Source organism: Xenopus tropicalis, chromosome 2, assembly GCF_000004195.4.
Source record: "Xenopus tropicalis strain Nigerian chromosome 2, UCB_Xtro_10.0, whole genome shotgun sequence".
Taxonomy (NCBI): domain Eukaryota; kingdom Metazoa; phylum Chordata; class Amphibia; order Anura; family Pipidae; genus Xenopus; species Xenopus tropicalis.
The window spans coordinates 176407388-176433270 of record NC_030678.2 but is presented as its reverse complement, the minus strand read 5'-3'; the positions used below and the strand labels follow the sequence as shown (position 1 = coordinate 176433270).

Here is a 25883-nt window from a genome sequence, read left to right as displayed (position 1 = left end):
GTGAGGTTTTTTTTCCTAAAAAGGTCCAATAGAGAGTGGCCCTATCTCCCTCTGCTTGCATCCTCATTGTTTTTGGTAGTTTTCATTGGGTTTCGTGTATTCATTGTGTTACATATCAGACACCATGGAAATGGAGACACTTAGATTTATGTCTAAACCAGAATAAGATGGCACCCAGTGCATGTTGCTTCCAAACCGTTCCTGGAGAGTCACTGCATTCAGAGATTATTGTGTAAATCTGCAATTGGCTTTGCACCAAACATCTGAAGCACCCTGAGTCTGATCTCTCTCAGCTTCCAGCCATAGATGAGGGGGTGAAGAATGGGGGCAATGATAAAGGCTTGCACTGACATGAGGACCCTCAGCTCGTAGGGTAACATGGTGCTTGGAAAACGAGGCAGCAGAATCTCAAAAAGTACGTCGGCTACAAAATAGGTGAGAGTTACGAGATGCGGGGTGCAAGTCTGCAAGGCTTTGGCTCGGAAAGCCTTAGATGCCTTCATGCACACCCTCAGAATCTGAGCATAGGACATCAAGGTAAGTACCGGCATTAAGCCAACAACAGCGGCTGTAATAAGCAGGCCAAATATATTGCTGGCTGTTGTGTCCGTACAGGAGAGCTTCACCACTGATATGTTGTCACAGTAGATCTTCTGTATGACGGAGCCGCACAAGGGCATGCGGATGGTCAGTAACACAAGGATAGCGATCAGGACAATCACATACAGCCAGGCTGCCCCAATCAGCTTGAACACTGTGGCTAAGGACATGATGCTGCTGTATCTCAGAGGGTTGCAGATGCACACATAGCGGTCAAGCGCCATAACCGCCAAAATGGTCATCTCGCAGCCTATGTACGTGTGGTTGCAAAACACCTGTATTAAACAACCAACATAGGAAACAACTTGGGTTTTGGAAAGAAGGTTTACAAAGAGAAAAGGGAAAAAAATCACGCTCCCGTAGAGTCCATTGATACACAGAAAGGCAATGAAGATGAACATCGGTTCCTGCAAGTTCCTGTGCATCGATATGGCACTGATCACTGCACTGTTGGACACAACGATCATCATGAAACAAAGTAAAACCAAAGTGCTGTAGAAATACTTAATTTCCATCAGTTGGCCAAAATTGAGGGTCAGCATTGAAGGCTGTGAGTATGAGGAATTCTCCATACTGGTACCTGGGCAGTGTTGGCCGCTGCGTAAAGACAAAGTCAAGAATTAGTGGACATGATACTTTCATATGGGCGCTTACTAATGTTTCCCTTACTACAGAGGGACAACTCGAGAAGATCATCCTTTTCCAGTGTTCACAGTAGAGGAAAGAGTTTTTGAAGTAGGTGTCTTTTTGTTGCATCCTATATACGCCTCTATGGCTTTTTCATCCATCAGTTTGTATGACAAGATATAAAGGGTGCCATATATTACAAAGGTAAGTTAACCTACTTATTTCTACATTGCCTTCTCTTCACTCAAATGGAAATAAAAGTACGAAAACCTTCTGTACATTTAGTAATGTCTCCTATCAAGCCATTTGGGGGAAGCTGGAGGAGACATTAGATATGAGGATATAACTACTGTAGGGAATAAAGTAGAAAAGAAGAAGAAGAGAGAATAGCACCTTAATGGGGGGAGATGGGGAAAGAAAGGGGTACAGACAGATGACCACCCATGCAGTCTACAGGAAGATGATAAAGACATTGTGAAGGGGTTGTAGACTGTAAGGGTTGAACTTAGAAGTCCCATTTATTAGCATTTATTAGAGTCACAATACCTGCATAGTTTGATGGCATCTCTCTGTAATCCAATTGATGGAAGTGGCAAAGAATCCTGCCTGGATCACAAAGACCCCAGCACTGGAAAGAATTGAGTTTGTGGACAGAAAAGTTTCCCAGTCTGCGTAAGGACTTGCTTTAGTTCTCTGCAAAGACTAAAGGTCCCCATACACGTTAAGATCCGCTTGCTTGGCAAGGTCATCTTCGCCCGATATCCCACCTACGGGTGGGTGATATCGGGTGTATTTAGGCTAATTCAGTCGTTTGGCCCCAGTTAGAATGCCGGTAATAGGGGCAGTCGGATCCGACTAAATTTTTTAACCTACCCGATCGAGATCTGGCCGATTTCATGCCATATGTCGGTCGGGAAGACCCATCATTTGTGCCCCTACACAGGCTGATAAGCAGCCGAATCAGTCTAAGGGGCCCATATCAGCAGCTACAATCGGCCCGTGTATGGCAGCCTTAAGTACAGCTCATACAGTAAGTAGGTCATTATTTCTGACTGGTGACCTGCAGAGTATATGACCAACTCATACAGTGCAGCATCTACAGTATTTACCCAAAACCTTTCACTTGCAATAGATTTAGACATCTTGTTTATCCTAAATGGGAAACGGAAAGAGCTGGAGAAGTGATTTGTAACCAGCATTTCTAGAAAGATTTACGAGCTTTGGTTTTGCATTCTCTATAACAAAATGACATACGTTCATGTTATACAGTCATTTATACTCGAGTATAAGCCGATCCGAATATAAGCCGAGGGACCTGATTTTACCTAAGAAAACTGGAAAAACGTATTGACTCAAGTATAAGCCTAGGGTGGGAAATGCAGCAGCTACTGCTAAGTTTCAAATTATCAAATTATTTAATAAAAGGACACTCACAAGTGCTTACATGACTACCATATTAATAAACACAAGGTATGGGCTGGAAAATGAGGCGCATCCAACATAAGATAACCACATGCAAGGTTGTACAGGTTAATATCTCAATTTAATTGCTACATTTTTTTAATCCTATAATTCTTTCTTTTTAGGAAAAAAATGCATGAGCCCAAGGAAAAACTAACACTGCTCTATGTTGCCATCTTACCTTTCCCTGGCCCAATTGTAAGCTTGCATATTTACAGTAGCGTAAAATCCTAGTTCTGCCAAGTGATGTCTGGTGAGAGGTAAGCGGTATGGTGCTTTATGTATTTTATTACATAACTCCCACATCATGTCACCCACACCCCTTGGTGATATGGCAAGCACAGGGACCCAACACGCACTAATAATATGGCAAGCACAAGGACCCACTTTATGTCAACCCCTCCTCGGTAGTATGGGGTAATATAGCAAGCATAGGAACTCATTTCATGTCACTCCCCATACCCCTAGGTAACGATATGAACATATACAGTATATGGATAGATTTACCAATAGTCGAGCGACCCCCCCCCCCCCCGTGCTCGGGCGCCAGATCAGCCGGTAGGAAAAGTACTCCTACAGTGCCTACTTGACTCGAGTATAAGCTGAGGATTCCTTTTTTAGCACATTTTGAGTGCTGGAACTCAAGTATATACGGTAATTGTTTGAATGGACATAGGGCACAAGGTATCTGTATAGATTTCTGCAGTGAGTCAGTCAAATGTTAATTAAGTTGCTTATATTGGGAATGCTTTGTGTTGGTTACCTTGGTATTTATTATCCCTTACTGATATGGTGAAAAGTGGGTGATCAACACCAAGATATCCCAAGAAGCCAACTGGAGGGTCTTTAGCATTTCTAAATAAACTGGTTGTTCAGCTGTTCATGGTAAAACAGCATCCTTATGGAAATGACCTGACTGACTAACACAACAGGATTATGAGACCTGATATATTGTCAGCACAAATCCTTACTTTGGTCAGTGAGGTTCTAACAGTATAACTAAGACACACACACACAAAGAAAGAGAGTGTGGAAAGATGATATGGAAGGTCAGGGAGAAGTCTTCTGAAGGCTATTCCCTAGACATTATATCCCGTGGGCACGTTTTGAAAGACCTTTGCATCATTTGCTGTCTCTGGGCTGGACAATCTTAATTGGTTAATTTTTGGAAAAGAACTGTGGTTGTGTCCATGGAGGGCCATGAGCAAGGATGTTGCCAAAATGCCAGATTGGATCAATAAGGGCGCTGAGAGAGCAGAAGCTCAGGAACCACTAGAGAGTGTCTGCAGAACAACGTAGGTATGTGGCCTCCTGAGCCAAAGTCAAAGGTTCTTACTGAGTGTGGCTCTCTCTTCCGCCAGCAAAGAAGCCATTCCCTTACTGATTTCAGGAGGATGAGACACTCATGATAACTTCCAGGACCCTCGGGTCCATATTCTGACCCCTAAACAAATTCATAGAAGCAATGGGAAAATCAACCCCTAAGATAACATTAACCATTAAACATTAACCCCCTAATATCTCCAGTAGGCACATACCTAGAAGAAGAGGATAAAGGACAAGATAAAGGAGCAGTGGTTCTCCTAAGACAAACAATATAACAATATCAAGGCTATCCTGTCCCCTCTTTGTTGAGTCTTATTGCCTAGAACATTCCAGATCAGGAAGGAGAAAACATGAGCAAAGGATAAAGAAGGGCTGTATAATGCTCTGATATAGACCCATGAGTGCCTCCTTCAACTCCTTTTCTGCATTAATGGACACAGCCCGTGCCCAATTAGCTGAGATCTTTAAAGAAGAACAAATGATGTTTATGATCTGTGAAACAATCCCTGGAAATCATCAGTGAAATCAGCAATGAAAGTGCTGGGAGAGCCCATACTCACTCACACAATATGGTACTGTGGTCCCACAGACTGGCCACTCATCCTCTTCCTCTCCAAGGGTTTTTATAGCTCTGCATCCTCAGCTGAATCCTCTGAGGTCACAATTAGGAACCAATCGGAACACAGAAGGGAGCCGCAATGATATTAATAAGGGAATGACACATGGGAATCTGCTGCAGAAGAAATTACTATCAAAGGACTTCATTAAAGTTACTAGTGATGAGCGAATCTGTCCTGTTGCCGAAAAATTTGTGAATCTTGTAAAATATCCGGGAAATGCTGAAAAAATTCGCAAAAACGGTGAAAGTGTCGTGCAGCAATAAACAACTGTCAAAATAATGATAAGCACGACTTTTTTTTTACCCATTTCATGAAAACATCCACCAATGGTAAAACACGAAAATTTGCCGCAAATCCATGCCTGGCGAATTATTTCGCCCATCACTAAAGGTTACTAATGGGCAGTTAGCGGAGGAGGCAGGCCTTGGCCGGCTGGGGTTACGGGGCCCACAAGGGCCAGGGCCCACCAGTTATTTCCAGTACCCCGGTGGTGCATCTGGGGTGCTTTCTAGTTGCAAGCTACATTGTAATATATTGTATTGGCCTGGGAATTTGTCACCCTTTGCATCAAGGTTGCAGCTACTAAAAGTCTGACAGTTACAGCTGCACTTAATTTAATGTAGGTGAAGGTTAAACCTTGATCTCGGGTAGAAATGCAGGTGTGCAACTGACCAATGGTGCAACACAAATGCTCGCTAGCATTTTCATTATTCCAAGCTCTTCCCTAGATAATAATAATAATGTGTGTTTCTATCGCTGGCCTCTGACTGTTTTAATTGGTTTTTCAGTAGACTTAAGGTATGAAGATCCAAATTACATAAAGACCCCTTATCCAGAATACCCTTGGTCCCATTCTGAATAACGTGTCCTATACCTGTATTGAGGTTAGAGCTGAGGGTTAGAACTGAGGGTTAGAGCCAAGGGTTAGTACTAGGGATTAGTAGTAAGAGTTAGAATTAAGGGTAATACCTATGGGTTAAATAAGAGGGTTCGAGCTATAGGATTAGAACTAAGGGTTTAGGGTTAGAGCTGGGGGTTATTACTAAAGGTCCAGATACAAACACATGGAGCTCAGAGAACCCCATAAACATTCCATACTGTGCAGAATATTGCACCCAATAAACAGGTATATGTTGCTCTCTAGGGTGCGCAATACTAAGTACTACCCATAATATAGAAGAATAGATACTTTTTAAAGTTGACCTTATATCGTGGTTTGGATTTAACTCTTCTCAAGAGATTATCATATAAAGCCTAAAACCGTATCATGGGCAAAGTACTATGGGTTCTTGACCAGGGCACATTTAGCCATAGCAGAACGTATGCCTTTTGTTCTAGGGAACCGAGGTCCTGTGCTGTCTCCATTGATTAGAGGGGTAGGTTGGCCCTGGAACTGACATATTAGACATGATAAGGCCAATAATGTTTATGGCACTAGAGATTATTGTATGTCAGCAACCCCTTTAATACAACATACGGGGAGGGGCAGCACAATCAGGTAATATATAAACATTTAGAGCGACATAAAAGATTCATCCCCAAGTGTTAAAGAAACACAAGGAACTTCATTTCCCCACAGAGCTTACAATTTGAGCTTTGAATGGTACAAGTAGAGATGTCAGATTTATGGTCTATTAATAAAAAAACAACCAGATGTTTACTTTCAAATACAGATCATCCTATGGGAGTGGAGCAAACCAGGCACCTGTTATGTTATCCCCTGCCCCCCGAGTGCCACTCAGGACAATCGTACATGGGAGGAGAAGGCCTTATCTTCAAGCAAGTGTTTCTGCACATGGAGAGATATGGCCGACCAACCAGTTATTGGAAATAATCAGTAATATATGGAGGTTTGCCCCTAACCCTACAGCTTGGGCCCAGTTTTGTCTTTAATAGTAATAGTAAGAGGCTTCTGGGATGTCACTAACCCTGGTCTTCTTCCTTCTTGCCTTGGTCACATCTGCTTGGCCCTGTAGGAGAGAACGTTTATTCAGGGTCATACATGGGCCATATGTTACTGCCCCCCCCTTATATATTTGTATATATAGTGATCTTACCCCCCTTAACTGCCCCTTCCCCAGTGTAACCAATCCCAACTGGGCCAGCCTTTCCCCATAACTGAGCCCATTCCCTTTATCAGCTTAGTCGCTCTTCCCTGTACTTTCTCTATTTCATTACTGCCCCCCCTTATATATTTATATATAGTGACCCCCCCTTAACTGCCCCTTCCCCAGTGTAACCAATCCCAACTGGGCCAGCCTTTCCCCATAACTGAGCCCATTCCCTTTATCAGCTTAGTCGCTCTTCTCTGTACTTTCTCTATTTCATTACTGCCCCCCCTTATATATAGTAATCCTACCCCCCCCTTATATATTTATATATAGTGATCCTACCCCCCTTATATATTTATATATAGTGATCCTACCTCCCCTTATATATTTATATATAGTGATCCTACCCCCCTTAACTGCCCCTTCCCCAGTGTAACCAATCCCAACTGGGCCAGCCTTTCCCCATAACTGAGCCCATTCCCTTTATCAGCTTAGTCGCTCTTCCCTGTACTTTCTCTATTTCATTACTGCCCCCCCTTATATATTTATATATAGTGACCCCCCCTTAACTGCCCCTTCCCCAGTGTAACCAATCCCAACTGGGCCAGCCTTTCCCCATAACTGAGCCCATTCCCTTTATCAGCTTAGTCGCTCTTCCCTGTACTTTCTCTATTTCATTACTGCCCCCCCTTATATATTTATATATAGTGACCCCCCCTTAACTGCCCCTTCCCCAGTGTAACCAATCCCAACTGGGCCAGCCTTTCCCCTTCCATTCCCTTTATCAGCTTAGCTATTCTTTGGACTCTCTCTGGTCTATAATGTTTATTTACACTATTTAAAAATAAATTTTGTCCCTTCAGTCTTGGGATTCCCAATCACAAGCAGAAGGAAGGCCCCACTTTGGGTACACTATTACTAAGGCAACCTTTGCATCATGCTTATGTACGTGCCAGAATGGGGGGGGGGCTGATGCCCGTGCCCAGGCCACACAATTATAGGCCATAAGGAGGGGAATGTGAGGGGTTCTCAATGGGAAGAGACAGTAATTGATTGCCCTGCTCAAGGCATAGAGGTGGGGCAGGCAATATATAATTGACAGTTCTGTATTCTAAGTACATTTATTACAGGTAGGGATGTATAATAAAAAAGAATATAAGTTTTAATTTGTAAAGGGCTTCATTATAAAGCTATTTATGTGTGGGTGATGGTTCCAATTGAATGCTCAGGCTCTTTTACAAGTGACAGATAAAAAACATCGACACAGGTCAGTTTTAATACGGAAAAGGACCATTTGCCCAGGGCCCACCATTTCATATGCTGTAACATTAGTCTGAAGGACCCACCACCCAAAAATGGCCAACCCCACATGGCCCACCACCAATTGGAGGAGATCTCATTTCCAAGTTATTTATAAGTAGGATTCTCATTGGTGAATTTTCTTGGGGGACAGCATCATGGCTGGGTTTGCAACCCCTCTAAGTGAAAAAAAAAAATACACAGTTCATAAGTTCTCACAAAAGTGCCTATGGTCTGTGGGACAGTGTGTGTAGGAAGGAGACACAAGCATATTTTGCCCCCTTTTTGTTACATAGTTGCATAGGGTTGAAAAAAGACCAGAGTCCATCAAGTTCAACCCTTCCAAGTAAACCCAGCACACACAACCCACCAAAAAGAAGTATGCAGTGAGGTAAAATACAATACCAAAGGTCCTCAGCGCTCAAATGTGATGAAATCTCCAATCTTACGTGAACCAAATAACGAAATGTGTGTGTTTACAATTTCTTTACTGCAGCTCCGTCTTAGATCAACCCCTTTGACTGGGTCCCGAAAAAAGCTCAACGATATGTGATGATATTTATGCGCTCCGGATTTCCATATCGTTGAGCACACAACCCACATCTACCAATCTATACACTCACATACATAAACTATATATACAACCACTAGTACTAACTGTAGGTATTAGTATCACAATAGCCTTGGATATTCTGATTGATCAAGAACTCATCCAGGCCCCTCTTAAAGGCATTAACAGAATCTGTCATCTGGCAAAATTATGTTCTCATCCCTTGAGTCAATGCCCTTTTTATACAAGACAGCACTTTATTTGCTTTAGTAGCCACAGAATGACACTGCCTGGCATTAGACAACTTGTTATCTACAAAAACCCCCAGATCCTTCTCCATTAAGGAAACCCCCAACTCACTCCCATTCAGTAGATAGTTTGCGTTTATATTATTCCTACCAAAGTGCATAACTTTGCACTTATCAACATTGAACCCCATTTTCCAGTTTGCTGCCCAGTTTTCCAATTTTGTCAAATTGCTCTGCAAAGCGGCACATCCTGCATGGAACTTATAGTTTTGTTGGGTCTTACAGGAGACAAGACCCAGAATAGCTGGGTTTACATTCCCTTTAAAACGAAACATCTAATATTGGTCACATATTTCAAAAGTCTCGCTCTTCTGGAACTCACAGGCTTCTTTCTCTTGCCAATGAGGCCACTGGAACTTCATGCAGCTCCCTGTGAGGTTTTTACTTACAAAGGTCCAATAGAGAGTGTCCCATCACTGGCCCCACCTCCCCTTGTATGTATTGTTAGATGGGACCATGATTTCTGTGTTCTTATCCCTGCTCTCAAGTGATTAAACCAGATGGAACCCAGTGCATGTTGCCTTCCAAACTGTTCTTGGAGAGTCACTGCATTCAGAGATTATTCTCTAAATCTGCAATTGGCTTTGCACCAAACATCTGAAACACTCTGATTCTGATCTCTCTCAGCTTCCAGCCATAGATGAGGGGGTGAAGAATGGGGGCTATGACAAATGAATGCACTGACATGAAGACCCTCAGCTCGTAGGGTAACGTGGTGCTTGGAAAACGAGGCATCAGTAGCTCAAAAAGTACGTCGGCTACAAAATAGGTGAGAGTTATGAGATGCGGGGTGCAAGTCTGCAAGGCTTTGGCTTGGAAAGCCTTAGATGCCTGCATGCACACCCTCAGAATCTGAGCATAGGACATCAAGGTAAGTACCGGCATTAAGCCAATAATAGCAGCTGTAATAAGCAGGCCAAATACATTGTTGGCTGTTGTGTCCGTACAGGAGAGCTTCACCACTGATATGTTGTCACAGTAGATCTTCTGTATGACGGAGCCGCACAAGGGCAGGCGGATGGTCAGTAACACAAGGATAGCAATCAGGACGATCACATACAGCCAGGCTGCCCCAATCAGCTTGAACACTGTGGCTAAGGACATGATGCTGCTGTATCTCAGAGGGTTGCAGATGCACACGTAGCGGTCAAGCGCCATAACCGCCAAAATGGTCATCTCACAGCTTATGTACGTGTGAATGCCGAACACCTGTATTATACAACCAACATAGGAAATGACTTGGGTTTTGGAAAGAAGGTTTACAAAGAGAAAAGGGAAAAACATCATGCTCCCGTAGAGTCCATTGATACACAGAAAGGCAATGAAGATGAACATCGGTTCCTGCAAGCTCCTGTGCATCGCTATGGCACTGATCACCGCACTGTTGGACACAACTATTATCATGAAACAAAGTAAAACCAAAGTGCTGTAGAAATACTTAATTTCCCTCAGTTGCCCAAAACTGAGGGTCAGCATTGAAGGCTGCGAGTACGAGGAATTCTCCATACTGGTACCTGGGCAGTGTTGGCCGCTGCGTAAAGACAAAGTAAAGAATTAGTCCTACGGATAATGGACATGATACCTATGTTTATTCTTTAATATGGGCGTTTTCCTTCCTACAAAGGAGACTAAAGGGGAACATCCTGCAGTGTTCACAGTAGAGGAAAGAGTTTTTGAAGAATGTGCCCTCTTGTTGCGTTCTTAATACGTCTCTATGGCTTTTATATCCATCAGTTTGTAGATAGAGTTGATATAAAGGGTGCCACCTATTACAAAGAGCTGTTAACCTATTTATTTCTACATTACCTTCCACTAAAAGGTAAATAAAATTATTCTATGTATGAAAACTTTCTGTACAGTAAGAGTGTCTCCTATCAGGCCATTTGGGGAGAGTTGGAGTAGACATTAGATATTAGGATAAAACTACTAAAAAGAAGAAAAGAAGAAGAGAGAATAGCACCTTAATGGGGGGAGATGGGGAAAGAAAGGGGTACAGACAGATGACCACCCATGCAGTCTACAGGAAGATGATAAAGACATTGTGAAAGAGTGATAGACTGCAAGGGTTGAACTTGGAAGTCTCATGTATCAGCATTGATTAGTCCTTAGTACAGGGGAATAGTCTAACAGCATCTCTCTGTAAGCCAAAGTACATAGGGTACGGCTGAAGCTCCAACATGAGTACTTCATCACTGCCACCTTCAGCTGGACTTGGCTTGATTAACATCAGGATACAATTTGGCCACACCCTATTGAGGCTTCTTGAAGGAGATTATGACATTTCAGGAGGGCCATGAGCAAGGATGTCGCCAGAATTCCAGATTGGATAAATAAGGGCGCTGAGAGAGTAGAAGCTCAGGAACCACTTACACAAACTGGCCTGCAGAACAACGTAGATATGTGGCCTGAGTCAAAGTCATAGAGCTATAAAGGCTCCTACTGAGTGTGGCTCTCACTTCCGCCAGCAAAGAAGCCATTCCCTTACTGATTTCAGGAGGATGAGACGCTCATGATAACTTTTAGGATCCTTGGGTCCTTAATCCAACCCAGATTGCATCAATCAGGCTAAAAATTTATATAAGCAATGGGAAAATCAGTCCCTAAGAAAATAATTAAACATTGACCACCTCATATCTCCATTAGGCAGTACCTAGAAGATGTTGACAAAATAAAGGGGCAGTGGCTCTTCTAAGGCAAAGTACATGCTTTTAATACACAAGGTGAAATATTCATTTTTCATAACAATATCAGGGCTATCCTGTCTCTTATTTGGTGACTCTTATTGCCTAGAACATCCCAGATCAGGAAGGAGTAGAGATGACCAAAGGATTGAGAGGGGCTGTATAATGCTCTGGTAGCACTGGGAGAGTCCCCTTTATTTCCTTTTCTGAATTAACAGGACATTAATTGGATGTGTCCAATTAGCTGAGATTTTGCATTTAAAGAAGAACAAATGTTGTTTATAATCTGTGAAACCCCCCCGGGGAAATCAGCAGTGAAATCAGCAATGAAAGTGCTGGGAGAGCCCATACTCACTCACACAATATGGTACTGTGGTCCCACAGACTGGCCACTCATTCTTCTCCTCTCCAAGGGTTTTTATAGCTCTGCCTCCTCAGCTGAATCCTCTGAGGTCACAATTAGGGACCAATCGGAACACAGAACGGAGCCGCAATGATATTAATAAGGGAATGACACATGGGAATCAAAGTATCAAAGGACTCAATTAAAGTTACTAGTGATGAGCGAATCTGTCCCGTGTAGCTTTGCCAACATTTTTTTAACGTGGTTACATTTTTTTGATACAAGAAATGCGGAAATCCATGCCTGGTGAATTACTTCACCCATCACTAAAAGTTGCTAATGGGCAGTTAGCGGAGGGAGCAGGCCTTGGCCGGCTGGGGTTATGGGGCCCACAAGGGCCAGAGCCCACCAGTTTTTTACCAGTACCCCGCCAGCCCCGCCCAACCCTGCTGGTGCATCTGAGGTGGTTCCTAGTTGCAAGCTACATTGTAATATATTGTATTGGTCTGGGAATTTGTCACACTTTGCATTGGTGCACAACTATTGTCTATCAAGGTTGCACCTACTAAAAGTCTGATAGTTACAAACACAGATCATCCTATGGGATTGGAGCAAACCAGGCACCTGTTATGTTATCCCCTGCCCCCCGAGTGCCACTCAGGACAATCCTACATGGGAGGAGAAGGCCTTATCTTCAAGCCTAGTGTGTTTCTGCACATGGAGAGATATAGCCGACCAACCAGTTATTATAAATAATCAGTAATATATGGAGGTTTGCCCCTAACAATACAGCTTGGGCCCAGTTCTGTCTGTAATAGTAATAGTAAGAGGCTTCAGGGATGTCACTAACCCTGGTCCTCTCCCTTCTTGCCTTGGTCACATCTGCTTGGCCCTGCAGGAGAGAACTTCCTCATTTCAACGTATGCTATATGCGTGCTCATGCAGAGGCCATTGTTACTTGCTCCCCTCTCATACGTCTATATTTAGTACTATTATAGTGATCTGACCCCCCTTAACCTTGCCATCTTCCCAGTGTAAACCAATCCTCAACTGGGCCGAGCCCTTTCCCCATAACTGAGCGCCATTGCCCTTTATCAGCTTAGTCACGCTTCCTTACTCTTCTATTCAATTACTGCCCCCCCTTATATATGTACCTATTATATTTGACCCCCCCCCCTTAAACTCCCGCGTTCACCCCCGTGTAAGCCCTAATTTATCTCCAACATGGGCAGCCTCCCCATAACCGAGCCATTCCCTTTATGCGAGCTTAGTCGCTCTCCTCCTGTACTTTCCTCTTATTCACTACGCCCCCCCCTACTAGTACATTACATATATAGTGACCCCCCCGCTATACTTGCCCCCCCAAGTAAACACAATCCAACTGCGCCAGCCTTTCCCCACCTAACTGATCCCGATTCTTTCGATTCAGCCCCCCCTACGCTCCTAACCCTGTTAATAATTCTCTATGTTCGAGGTACTTGCCCCCCCTATAAAGTATTCCATATGAGTACCCCCTTAATCTGCCCCTTCCCAGTTATGTTAACCAATCCCAATGGGCCAGCCTTCCCCATAAACTAGAGCCCATTCCCTTGTATCAGCTTAGCGCCTCTTCCCGTGTCTTTACGTCTCTTTGTTTCATAATACATGCCCCCTCTGAGCATATATATTCTATAGTATCAGTACCCCCTCTGCTTGAAACTGCCCCAATTCCCCAGCGTGCGACCAATCCCACACTGGGCCAGCCTTTCCCCATAACTCGAGACCACCATTCCCTAATAGATCAGCTTAGTCCTGCGTTACCCTTACTTTACTTATTTCTATTACTGCCCCCGTTAGCTATAAAATCCCTAAATCTATAGGACGCCCCCTTGATCACCTCGCCCATTACCCCAGGAGCAGTTTGAACCAATCCCAACTGGGCCAGCCTTTCCCCATGAAACTGAGGCCCCATGTCCACCTTTGTTATACAAGAGCAGTTAACAGTTTTAACGCGCTTTCCCATGACTTTTGTCTATCCTTTATTTTCAGTTACTTGCCTCCACAACTACACAATATATATATTAATTATATCAGTGACCCCCCTTAAATCTTGCCCCTTCCCAGACTGTACATAATCACAACTTTGAGGCAGCAAACTACAAGCCCCAATAACTGATAGCCCCATTCCCTTTACCCATGCTTTAGTCAGTACTGCTCACCACGATACATTTCTCAAATATTTACAATATTGATCCGCCCTGATAATATATATTGTTATGAATGGAGTGACCCGCCCTTAACTGCCCCTTTCCCCAGTGTAACCAATCCAACTGGGCCAGCCGTGTTCCCCATAACTGAGCGCTTCTTCCCTTAGTCAGCTTAGTCGGCTCTCCCTGTACTTCTCTATTTCATTACGTGCCCCCTTCAGTATTATTTTTAATATAGTGACCCCCCCTTAAATCTGCCCCTTCCCCAGTGTAACCAATCCCAACTGGCCAGCCTTGTCCCCATAACGAGCCCTCCCTTCTATGCATCTTAGTCGCCGTCTTCGTCTGTGTAACCCCTTCATCTATTATCAATATCACCTCCGACCCGCTGTGTGCCCCTTATTTTTTACATCTTATAGTATCATTGACCTCCCCCCAATAACTCTCGCACTTCAACCCCAGCACTGTTTAAGCCAATACAATTGATTGCGAGATATTGGGGAAAAGTTTTATTGTGCAATATTGCTTTAAGAATACAGCCCTGATGTTGCTGGACTACAGCTCCCAGCATGCCCCAAGCTTCATTATATGTTACATTATTCTGGGATTTGTAGCCCAGTAACAACTGAGTAAAGTTTGGTTGAGCCGCGCTGTGCAGCAGTTTATATCCCCTTAAATCAAGTCACTTGGAAATGAAATCTCCTCCAATTGATGGTGGGCCATGTGGGGTTGGCCATTTTTGGATGGTGGGTCCTTCAGACAAATGTTATAGCAAATAAAATGGTGGGCCCTGGGTAAATGGTCCTTTTCACCATGTGAAAAAAAAAGTTCATAAGTTCTCCCAAAGCCATCCAGTTGGCACGCAGTAAGGGACTCTGTGTCTCTGGGACAGTGTGTGTAGGATGGAGATACAAGTATATTTTGCCCCCTTTTTGTTGGGTCTTACAGGAACTAGGACCCAGAATGGCTGGGTTTACACCCCTTTTAAAATGAAAAATCTAATATTTGTCACATGTCTGATTCTCGCTCTTCTACAGTAGATCTCACAGGCTTCTTGTGAGGTTTTTACTTACAAAGGTCCAATAGAGAGTGTCCCATCACTGGCCCCACCTCCCTTTGCTACCATCCTCATTGTTTTTGGTATTTTTCATTGGGTTTAGTGTTTTCATTGTGTTACATATCAGACACCATGGAAATGGAGACACTTGGACTTATGTCTAAACCAGAATAAGATGGCACCCAGTGCATGTTGCTTCCAAACCGTTCCTGGAGAGTCACTGCATTCAGAGATTATTGTGTAAATCTGCAATTGGCTTTGCACCAAACATCTGAAGCACCCTGAGTCTGATCTCTCTCAGCTTCCAGCCATAGATGAGGGGGTGAAGAATGGGGGCAATGACAAAGGCTTGCACTGACATGAGGACCCTCAGCTCGTAGGGTAACGTGGTGCTTGGAAAACGAGGCAGCAGTATCTCAAAAAGTACGTCGGCTACAAAATAGGTGAGAGTTACGAGATGCGGGGTGCAAGTCTGCAAGGCTTTGGCTCGGAAAGCCTTAGATGCCTTCATGCACACCCTCAGAATCTGAGCATAGGACATCAAGGTAAGTATCGGCATTAAGCCAATAATAGCGGCTGTAATAAGCAGGCCAAATACATTGTTGGCTGTTGTGTCCGTACAGGAGAGCTTCACCACTGATATGTTGTCACAGTAGATCTTCTGTATGACGGAGCCGCACAAGGGCAGGCGGATGGTCAGTAACACAAGGATAGCGATCAGGGCGATCACATACAGCCAGGCTGCCCCAATCAGCTTGAACACTGTGGCTAAGGACATGATGCTGCTGTATCTCAGAGGGTTGCAGATGCACACGTAGCGGTCAAGCGCCATAACCGCCAAAATGGTCACCTCACAGCTTATGTACGTGTGAATGCTGAACACTTGTATTATACAACCAACATAGGAAATGACTTGGGTTTTGGAAAGAAGGTTTACAAAGAGAAAAGGGAAAAAAATCACGCTCCCGTAGAGTCCATTGATACACAGAAAGGCAATGAAGATGAACATCGGTTCCTGCAAGCTCCTGTGCATCGCTATGGCACTGATCACCGCACTGTTGGACACAACTATTATCATGAAACAAAGTAAAACCAAAGTGCTGTAGAAATACTTAATTTCCCTCAGTTGCCCAAAACCGAGGGTCAGCATTGAAGGCTGCGAGTACGAGGAATTCTCCATACTGGTACCTGGGCAGTGTTGGCCGCTGCGTAAAGACAAAGTAAAGAATTAGTCCTACAGATAATGGACATGATACCTATGTTTATTCTTTAATATGGGCGTTTTCCTTCCTACAAAAGAGACTAAAGGGGAACATCCTGCAGTGTTCACAGTAGAGGAAAGAGTTTTTGAAGAATGTGCCCTCTTGTTGCGTTCTTAATATGTCTCTATGGCTTTTATGTCCATCAGTTTGTAGATATAGCTGATATAAAGGGTGCCACATATTACAAAGATATGTTAACCTATGTATTTCTATATTACCTTCTCTCCACTAAAAGGTAAATAAAAACTTTCTGTACAGTTAGGAGTGTCTCCCATCAGGCCATTTGGGGAGAGTTGGAGTAGACATTAGATATTAGGATAAAACTATTAAAAAAGAAGAAGAGACACCGACAAAACTCCATAGGTTTGGCAAAGTACAAAATGACTCCTGCCCGAGGTGCAAATCCCCCCAAGCGGACTTCATCCACCTAATCTGGAGCGCAATTCTGGACTGCAGTGATGGGCACTATTTCAACAGAACTAGCGCTACCCAATGTGATTAATCCAACAACCTGTCTCCTAGGTACGGTGGAGGACATACTCCCTACCAGCGCAGCCAGGATAAGATTCAGATCCCTCACATTTTATGCAAAGAAAGCAGTCATAATGATGTGGATGGGCAACAGTGTACCCACGCTCGAATTCTGGCAACAGCTTGTAAATGCTGCCCTACCCCACATAAACCTCACCTACGAAACCAGAGGGGCGCAAGGGAAATTTGAAAAAATCTGGGGCATGTGGTGCGAATCAAGCGGGTCTCTAACCATCTAAAATGGGGACCTCTTCCACCCCAACACCACGCAACAGGATTATGCTTAACACTACAGCTCCATGCAACTGACTTGAATTGTGTAAATGAACCATGTACCAATTATCCATGTCCATATATGTAACCTGTTTTATTTACGTTATTCATGTTGTTATTTTATTTGTTGTTATTAATAAAAGGAAAAAAATAAACCTTTAAAAAAAAATAAATAAAAAAAGAAGAAGAGAGAATGGCGTCTTAATGGGGGGAGATGGGGAAAGAAAGGGGTACAGACAGATGACCACCCATGTAGTCTACATGAAGATGATAAAGACATTGTGAAAGGGTGATAGACTGTAAGGGTTGAACTGGGAAGTCCCATGTATCAGCATTGATTAGAGTCACAATACCTGCTGAATTGCCCTTAGTACAGGGGAATAGTCTAACAGCATCTCTCTGTAAGCCAATGTACATAGTTAGGGTACGGCTGAAGCTCCATCATGAGTACTTCATCACTGCCACCTCCAGCTGGACTTGGCTTAACATCAGGATACAACCCCTTTTCAATTTGGCCACACCTTATTGAGGCTTCTTGAAGGAGATTATGACATTTCAGGAGGGCCACAAGCAAAGATGTCGTCAGAAATACAGATTGGATCAATAAGGGCGCTGAGAGAGCAGAAGCTCAGGAACCACTTAAACAAACAGGTCCATAGAAAGTGTCTTCAGAACAATGTAGATATGTGGCCTGAGTCAAAGTCATATGGCTATAAAGGCTCCTACTGAGTGTGGCTCTCTCTTCTGCCAGCAAAGAAGCCATTCCCTTACTGATTTCAGGAGGATGAGACGCTCATGATAACTTTTAGGACCCTTGGGTCCTTATTCCAACCTAGACTGCATTAATCAGGCTCAAATTCATAGGAGCAATGGGAAAATCAGTTCCCAAGAAAATAATTAAACATTGACCACCTCATATCTCCATTAGGCAGTACCTAGAAGATGTTGACAAAATAAAGGGGCAGTGGTTCTTCTAAGGCAAAGTACATGTAATACACAAGGTTTTAGTTAAATATTCATTTCCTTAGCAGTATCAAGGCTATTCTGTCTCCTATTTAGTAAGTCTTATTGCCTAGAACATCCCAGATCAGGAAGGAGTACAGATGACCAAAGGATTGAGAGGGGCTGTATAATGCTCTGGTAGCACTGGGAGAGCCCCCTTTATTTCCTTTTCTGCATTAACAGGAACTTAATTGGATGTGTCCAATTAGCTGAGATTTTGCATTTAAAGAAGAACAAATGATGTTTATAATCTGTGAAACCCCCCCGGGAAATCATCAGTGAAATCAGCAATGAAAGTGCTGGGAGAGCCCATACTCACTCACACAATATGGTACTGTGGTCCCACAGACTGGCCACTCATTCTTCTCCTCTCCAAGGGTTTTTATAGCTCTGCCTCCTCAGCTGAATCCTCTGAGATCACAATTAGGGACCAATCGGAACACAGAACGGAGGGAATGACACATGGGAATCTGCTGCAGAAGAGTTAATACTCAATTAAAGTTACAGATGGGCCTGGATGCGGTTAGAGGCCATTAGGGGTGGATATGGGAAATGGGATGAGGAGACATTTTCTCTGGGGCCCCAGTATCAGTGGCCCCTTGGGGGGATAAATGCAAATAACAATTGTTATACATTTTAAATATATTCTTCAGGGGTTGTAGGTCATCACCAGCTGACGCCTGGTTGGTTGGGTTGGGCACGTCTGGTTTTGTAGCATTTCTTTGTCCCTCTGATTGGGGAAGAATAAGTGCAGTTACAGTAATCAATAATAAATAGCATATACTGTACAACCATGAAGGCCCATTTAGTACATTAGAAGCAATGGTTCAGCTGCAACAAAAGCAGTGTCTATGTGCTACACCAAGGCTTAGTATGGGGGGGGGGGTTAGGGCTGAGGGTCAGAGCTATAGGATTAGAACTAAGGGATAGGGCTGAGATCTAGAGCGAGGGGTTAAAATTCAGGGTTAGAGATGGATGTTAGTACTTAGGGTTAAAGCTGGGGGTTGGTACTGTAGAAAGTAACAGAACAATCACATACCCTATAGAGCAGGGGGTAGAACTGCCCCACATCCCAGTAGAAAGTAACAGTACAATCACATACCCTATAGAGCAGGGGGTAGAACTGCCCCACATCCCAGTAGAAAGTAACAGTACAATCACATACCCTATAGAGCAGGGGGTAGAACTGCCCCACATCCCAGTAGAAAGTAACAGTACAATCACATACCCTATAGAGCAGGGGGTAGAACTGCCCCACATCCCAGTAGAAAGTAACAGTACAATCACATACCCTATAGAGCAGGGAGCAGGGGGTAGAACTGCCCCACATCCAGTAGAAAGTAACAGTACAATCACATACCCTTATAGAGCAGGGAGCAGGGGTAGAACTGCCCCACATCCCAGTAGAAAGTAACAGTAACAATCACATACCCTATAGAGCAGGGAGCAGGGGGGTAGAACTGCCCCACATCCCAGTAGAAAGTAACAGTACAATCAAATACCCTATAGAAGCAGCGGAGCAGCGGGTAGAACTGCCCCACATCCCAGTCAGAAAGTAACGGTACAATCACATACCCTATAGAGCAGGGGGTAGAACTGCCCCACATCCCAGTAGAAAGTAACAGTACAATCACATACCCTATAGAGCAGGGAGCAGGGGGTAGAACTGCCCCACATCCCAGTAGAAAGTAACGGTACAATCACATACCCTATAGAGCAGGGGTAGAACTGCCCCACATCCCAGTAGAAAGTAACAGTACAGTCACATACCCTATAGAGCAGGGGTAGAACTGCCCCACATCCCAGTAGAAAGTAACAGTACAATCACATACCCTATAGAGCAGGGAGCAGGGGGTAGAACTGCCCCACATCCCAGTAGAAAGTAACAGTACAATCACATACCCTATAGAGCAGGGAGCAGGGGGGTAGAACTGCCCCACATCCCAGTAGAAAGTAACGTACAATCACATACCCTATAGAGCAGGGAGCAGGGGGTAGAACTGGCCCACATCCCAGTAGAAAGTAACAGTACAATCACATACCCTATAGAGCAGGGAGTAGAACTGCCCCACATCCCAGTAGAAAGTAACAGTACAATCACATACCCTATAGAGCAGGGGGTAGAACTGCCCCACATCCCAGTAGAAAGTAACAGTACAATCACATACCCTATAGAGCAGGGAGCAGGGGGTAGAACTGCCCCACATCCCAGTAGAAAGTAACAGTACAATCACATACCCTATAGAGCAGGGGGTAGAACTGCCCCACATCCCAGTAGAAAGTAACAGTACAATCACATACCCTATAGAGCAGGGGGTAGAACTGCCCCACATCCCAGTAGAAAGTAACAGTACAATCACATACCCTATAGAGCAGGGAGCAGGGGGTAGAACTGCCCCACATCCCAGTAGAAAGTAACAGTACAATCACATACCCTATAGAGCAGGGAGCAGGGGGTAGGGCAGACAGGCTTAGCCTGAAAGAGCAAAAAAGGAATACAAAATAAAGCCTCTGTCTATACTGTCCAGTTGCATGCTGGGTATTGTAGTTTTATAGTAATCCTAACTGTAGGCTAATTGTTAGATACAAACTACATTACCCAGCATGCAGTGGGACAGGCTCCTTGGCTAGTTTCCACACTACATACCCAAAAAATAGCCCAAAGCTGTACCTTGAAGGGTTTGTACTTTGGAAACCCACCAGAGATTTACATTAGTAGCCCAATTTTGCAGAAAAAATGCCAACCTGGCAACCCTGTCCTGTGTGCTGGCATCATCACTCCCTGGCTTTGCCCTTACTTTTTTTCTATGGGACTAATTCATTGGCTGCTTGTGCACTCTAACCAGCTGCCAGATCCCCTAAACTGAAAAGCCTCACTGGCAGCCTCTCTATGTGACTATTAGGCAAACCTCAGCATTCCCGTTAACCTCAACAAACCTATTATTAGAGTTGCAGTCTCTCCTAGTAAGCAGCAAGCCACAGGGACATGTTTAGGAGCAGGTCAGACTTGACAGAGGACACAGCCAATAGAGTTAAGCTGCAACAGAGGTTACTAGAGTTTGGTCAAAACCCACAATCCATCTAATGAGGATGAGTACAGACATGCAACTTAGTGATAGACAATATGGGTCACTGAATCCCCCACTCCTCTCTCCAAGTCTACACATTTATATTTTGATATCTAACACACTAATGCCAGTAGATATAGTGACTCAAACTAACAACTCCCATTGATTAGTAGATTAAATGTGAATACATTGTTATATCTCTCGTGATAACTATACAAAAGGTGTAAACAATACATTAAGTTACATAAAACCTCGATCCCTTACAACTACCGCCCAACAATGTCCATCTCACGAAAAGTTGCCGGAACCTTGAAAGTCCCGAATTTCCGCACTTTTCGAGTGTTTTTGCATTTTTGTTGGAATTTGTACCCGAATGTCGATCCAATATACCCATTTTTTGGCGTAAAACTCGGGTTATCTGCGGCATTCCTCTGTTCACGATATACTAATTTCCTTTATGAATGTCCCGTTCTATAATATCTACAGCGTTCTACGCTCTCATTATTCTGGCTCCTTGTGGGCCGGTAGGCGCGTAGCTCATTTAATAATCTAAGGTTACCGGCGACCAAAGTGGCGCTGTGCTGTTCTTATGGCCATGTTAAAACAGTTCAGCGCCGCACACCAAAGACGGCAACATGTTATAAAAGCGGCCTGGCTCGCGCCCCAAACGATATGGAGACTGTCATATAGATAACCCGGTGACTCTAAGATGACAAAAGCAGCAACTTAGCTAAAAACTTTAGCTGCGTATACGTATAAGTAGAGCAGACAAGCGATATAATGTATGGGATCGGCTACTGTGTCCATGGGGTTGGCCTTTATCTGTAAGGGGAGATCGCTACGTGTATGGGGACTTTACTCTGATATAGAGAGTCGCACCTGTGTATGCGGGGGCTAATGTGTATAAGGACACTTCGCGGGGTTAAGAACATCCGAGAGCAACACAGAGCCAGTGGGCGGAAGACTACCTGATGTATTGACGGAATAAAAAATCGGCGCAAAGGTGCACCCTGTGCGTATATGCGGATGTACCGCTAACTAGTAGATGTGAAGAAAAAACGCAATCGACTCATTCACCCGTCGGTACTGTGTATGGTGGCTGCTGTGTTATGAGATTATCCACGGTACTGTGTACTCCGCCGGCTCACTGTTATATGGGACAAAGTCAATTAAATACTGTGTATGGGGTGCTACTAGTTGTATATAGGGATCACGTGATGAATATGGGGGACTATATCTTTGCTGTACGAGTGCTCTGAGCCCAAACTCCACCTTTGAGTACACTCTCACTCTCTTATCTCTCTCCTTATCGTTATATTAGATTGCTATATTTGCTTCCTTAGGTAGTACAGTATGAGGGTATAGCACATTTGCAAGCGTAACTGATCCCGCCATTTCATCTATATAATATATGTAATATGTGTAAAAAATATATATATAGGCAATCATTTCCTTATGTTTGGCAATGCGTGGCCACATATACTATGAGTGTGGTGGGTCGATGGTGTCAAAAAAATTTGCAGCACAACGTCGCGCTCAAATCTTTTTGTCCTCTTTCATTTTGAATTCAATTTGGAGGTATGCTTTTTAGTATGTATATCGTAACTCAGAGCAAAGATATTGTAATCCTCTTAATTTCTAAAATAGGAGACGGGCCGAGCTCTTCTTTCACTACTCCCATGCAGGTCAATTCTTATTGGGGGGTCTCTTAACTGACGAAACCCCATGGCAAGTCCAATCAACTTAATTCTTAATATATTGAATCTATAAGAACTAGCAGACAAATACGCAACTCATTATAACTTGGATTATAATTGTAACTTGTTCATTAACTCTTCTCCTTGTCAATTTATATAAAGTCTCTCTAGTTGTTTCTGATTATCTCTATATCTTTCTGTATACCAGCCTCATTCACCTCTCACTGCCAACCACTCTCTGGTGACCATTGTTATGTTTGGACCTAAGTTACCTGATGAGGAACTCGATAAAGTGAGGACTTCCCAATATAATCTTATGGAGATGTCTGTCATACAATAACCTAAAAAATGAACTATAAAGCTTCGATTATACAAACTTGAACGAAATATAATTGATACTATGAAGCTTCAATTTTGCAACTATGCTCATACTATACAATATTCCTTATCCGACAGTTCATAATACAGTTACCAAGAGTAGAAACATCCCCTTAATGATCACTCTCTATGGGAGTGGAGCAAACCAAGCCAAGCATGTCATGTTATCTGCGGTTAATACTCTCATGTGAGCTCTCAATCAGGCATACAATCCATGTACGTGGAGAGAGAGGCCTTGTCTTCGATCACTTTGCGATGAATGTTGCCTAGCGCTTGTGCTGTCATATGTTTAACTATATATGTTAGTTTACCATTAGCCCTAAGTATGGTTACCTTTGTGTCGGAGAGATAGATATTTTTTTTAATTGCTGCTGGACTAAACCAGAATACATTAGGGGAGGTTGCACTAACCTCTACGCTTGTATCCAAGCATTGACGTTTAAGCCCGATATCTACACCCCAGACCATTGATAGACGTGCATCCATCGGGCTACCCCATCGATGTTGCTTATAGATATGTTGCACCAAAAAGCGCTCTAATTTTAATTAATAAGATGGCAATTGAAAAAAAATTCTTCAATGTATTATTGTACTGTATAAAATAAGAGATCATTATAAAATGCAAATTACACAACTCTGCCAGTGAGAATGCTGATTCCCAGCACTGATGTCAGACGTCTCCCTTCTCGCTAGGTACTTTACAACTTAAGAATAATCGATGGCATTTCTTACCCCCATCAATTTGATTTAAATGGCAAGAAATTCCACACTGAACATTGGGGTGTGAAAATTATAAGGGATAAAATTATCGATTGACTTTGGTGTCTAGTGCTGGGATAACAGCAATAGATTGCACCTGGAGATCCCATATCAACTATCACAAATTGCAAGAGAAACCCAACAGCGAAGATTAACAATGGGAATAACACTAGGAGCCTCCTATCTACTCCGACAAACTGTCTATGAGCATATACTCCCATCTAGGAATGACATTTTTCGCCATGTTAAGCTGAGTCCGTTGGCACATTGTGTATGGATGTCTCGCGAGACCACAAGACATGTTTATTTGAAGCAAATATTCTGCTTTTAAGAATACATGCCGCTGATTGTTTGCTGAAACATACAGCATACCCTAAATGTAGCGATGCCCAAGACCCTTATATAATATTACATTATTGTGGGATTGTAGCCCGAGTTTAACACATCTGCAACCTTAATGCCTAGGTATCTCCGCACTCTTCTCAGATCTCACTTACTAAGCCAACATGGCTACTCGTAGCCAGGAAATTCAACACAAGGATAAGTATACTATATTTTCTTGTACTTGAGCCGATCGCTGGGCCATATAGAAAGTGCTATCAGGTTTAATTATCCCCCTTTAAAGTTGATTGAAAATAATGAGCAATTAATACATTGTTTAAAGTTTTTCACATCTACAATATCAAAAGGTGGCTGTCAGTATCTTAGAATTTTATATGAAGATTAGATGCAGACAGACACATATCTGGAGAAACAAATATCTCGGTATCACATGCGAACGCAGAAATTTCGTTCCCTAATTAAAGATACAATAACTGCTTCCCAACATAACAAGCCTCTGGGCCAGCCCGTGTCCCACGTGGGAATCTCCCCCGGCCGCTGTATCTACTAGGTAAAACACTTAATCTACCAAGAATACTTGTACTTGTCTATCATTAGTCCAAATCATATTAGGCAGCAACCAGAAAAATTAGTGGCAACCGCTTTTTAGAAGAGTTTAGATAACGTATAGATACATAGTAACAGGATGTGAAACTTAAAGGCGCGTGCCTAAAACTACTTTTCTATAGGTTTTTAGGTTTAAAATGTAGCTTATTGTTTTGCCATAATTATTTGTCCGACCAGGCCGAGATCTAGGTTAATATGTTAGCTCTTATTTTAGTATGGGTGCCGAGCCCTTAGGGCATCCTGGTTATAACCAGCATATTAGCGAACAGTCATTAGAGACGATCCCCTATGAATCACGGCACTAGAATTCAATAGGCCAGGTATATTAAATGCAGAGAATTGTTAATATGTATTTGCACTTTTCGAGCATTTCGAAGCACAACTCATTAGAAGTTCCCTTACTCGTCAAATGAGTAGTAACAGTGGCACTTAAGAACAAAAAAAAAAAAGTACCTAAAGGTGATGAGAACGGGCAAAATCTATCATAACGTTTGTCTTAAAAAATTAGACGAACGTAAATATTACTAGTATGTGCAATACTGGCTGTCTCGATTCCCGAGTCGGAAAAGAATCAGCTCTGATCCATTCATTGTAATAATGTCCGACTTTCTGTAATTCTAATCTAGACTGATATGTTACTGTACGTCTCCTAATTTACGGGAGGTGTAATGATACCGAATCATTTGTAGAGTAACTAAGCATGCTCGCGATTCATGTTTTACTAAGGAGATATATTAATTCCTCTCTCACAATTACATGCACGATGGATGTGACATTTTAGGGGCTGAATTTATCAAAATATGGCAAGTTGTAGCGCTTGAATAACCATAAGCCAAACACGTTCTCCCACTGTCTA

At 43.2% G+C, this 25883-nt stretch overlaps 3 protein-coding genes across 5 annotated transcripts; all 3 read right to left on the bottom strand.

Moving 5' to 3' along the window:
- Positions 1 to 218: 218 nt before the first annotated feature.
- LOC100497132 (olfactory receptor 52D1) lies at positions 219 to 1172 on the bottom strand. Its single transcript, XM_004912426.4, has one exon. It carries the CDS (start codon positions 1170 to 1172, stop codon positions 219 to 221), a length of 954 nt encoding a protein of 317 aa, XP_004912483.3.
- Positions 1173 to 9394: 8222 nt separating this feature from the next.
- Positions 9395 to 11969, bottom strand: LOC101734592 (olfactory receptor 52D1). Its single transcript, XM_004912425.4, has 2 exons — positions 11883 to 11969; positions 9395 to 10373 (listed from the first exon to the last, which is right to left on the bottom strand). The coding sequence occupies exons 1-2, from the start codon at positions 11918 to 11920 to the stop codon at positions 9395 to 9397; spliced, it is 1017 nt and encodes a 338-aa protein (XP_004912482.4). The 5' UTR covers positions 11921 to 11969.
- A 2579-nt stretch (positions 11970 to 14548) lies between these two features.
- or5l1 (uncharacterized LOC100496660) lies at positions 14549 to 20652 on the bottom strand. Of its 3 annotated transcripts, none has more exons than XM_031897393.1 (3): positions 20612 to 20652; positions 18501 to 18647; positions 14549 to 16314 (listed from the first exon to the last, which is right to left on the bottom strand). In XM_031897393.1, exons 2-3 carry the CDS (start codon positions 18536 to 18538, stop codon positions 15336 to 15338), a joined length of 1017 nt encoding a protein of 338 aa, XP_031753253.1. In that variant the 5' UTR covers positions 18539 to 18647; positions 20612 to 20652; the 3' UTR covers positions 14549 to 15335. The 3 variants fall into 3 exon arrangements, with proteins under 3 accessions (XP_031753253.1, XP_031753254.1, XP_031753252.1); XM_031897394.1 differs by having other exon boundaries at positions 18497 to 18650; positions 20612 to 20649; XM_031897392.1 differs by having other exon boundaries at positions 18501 to 18650; positions 20612 to 20649.
- Positions 20653 to 25883: the final 5231 nt, after the last annotated feature.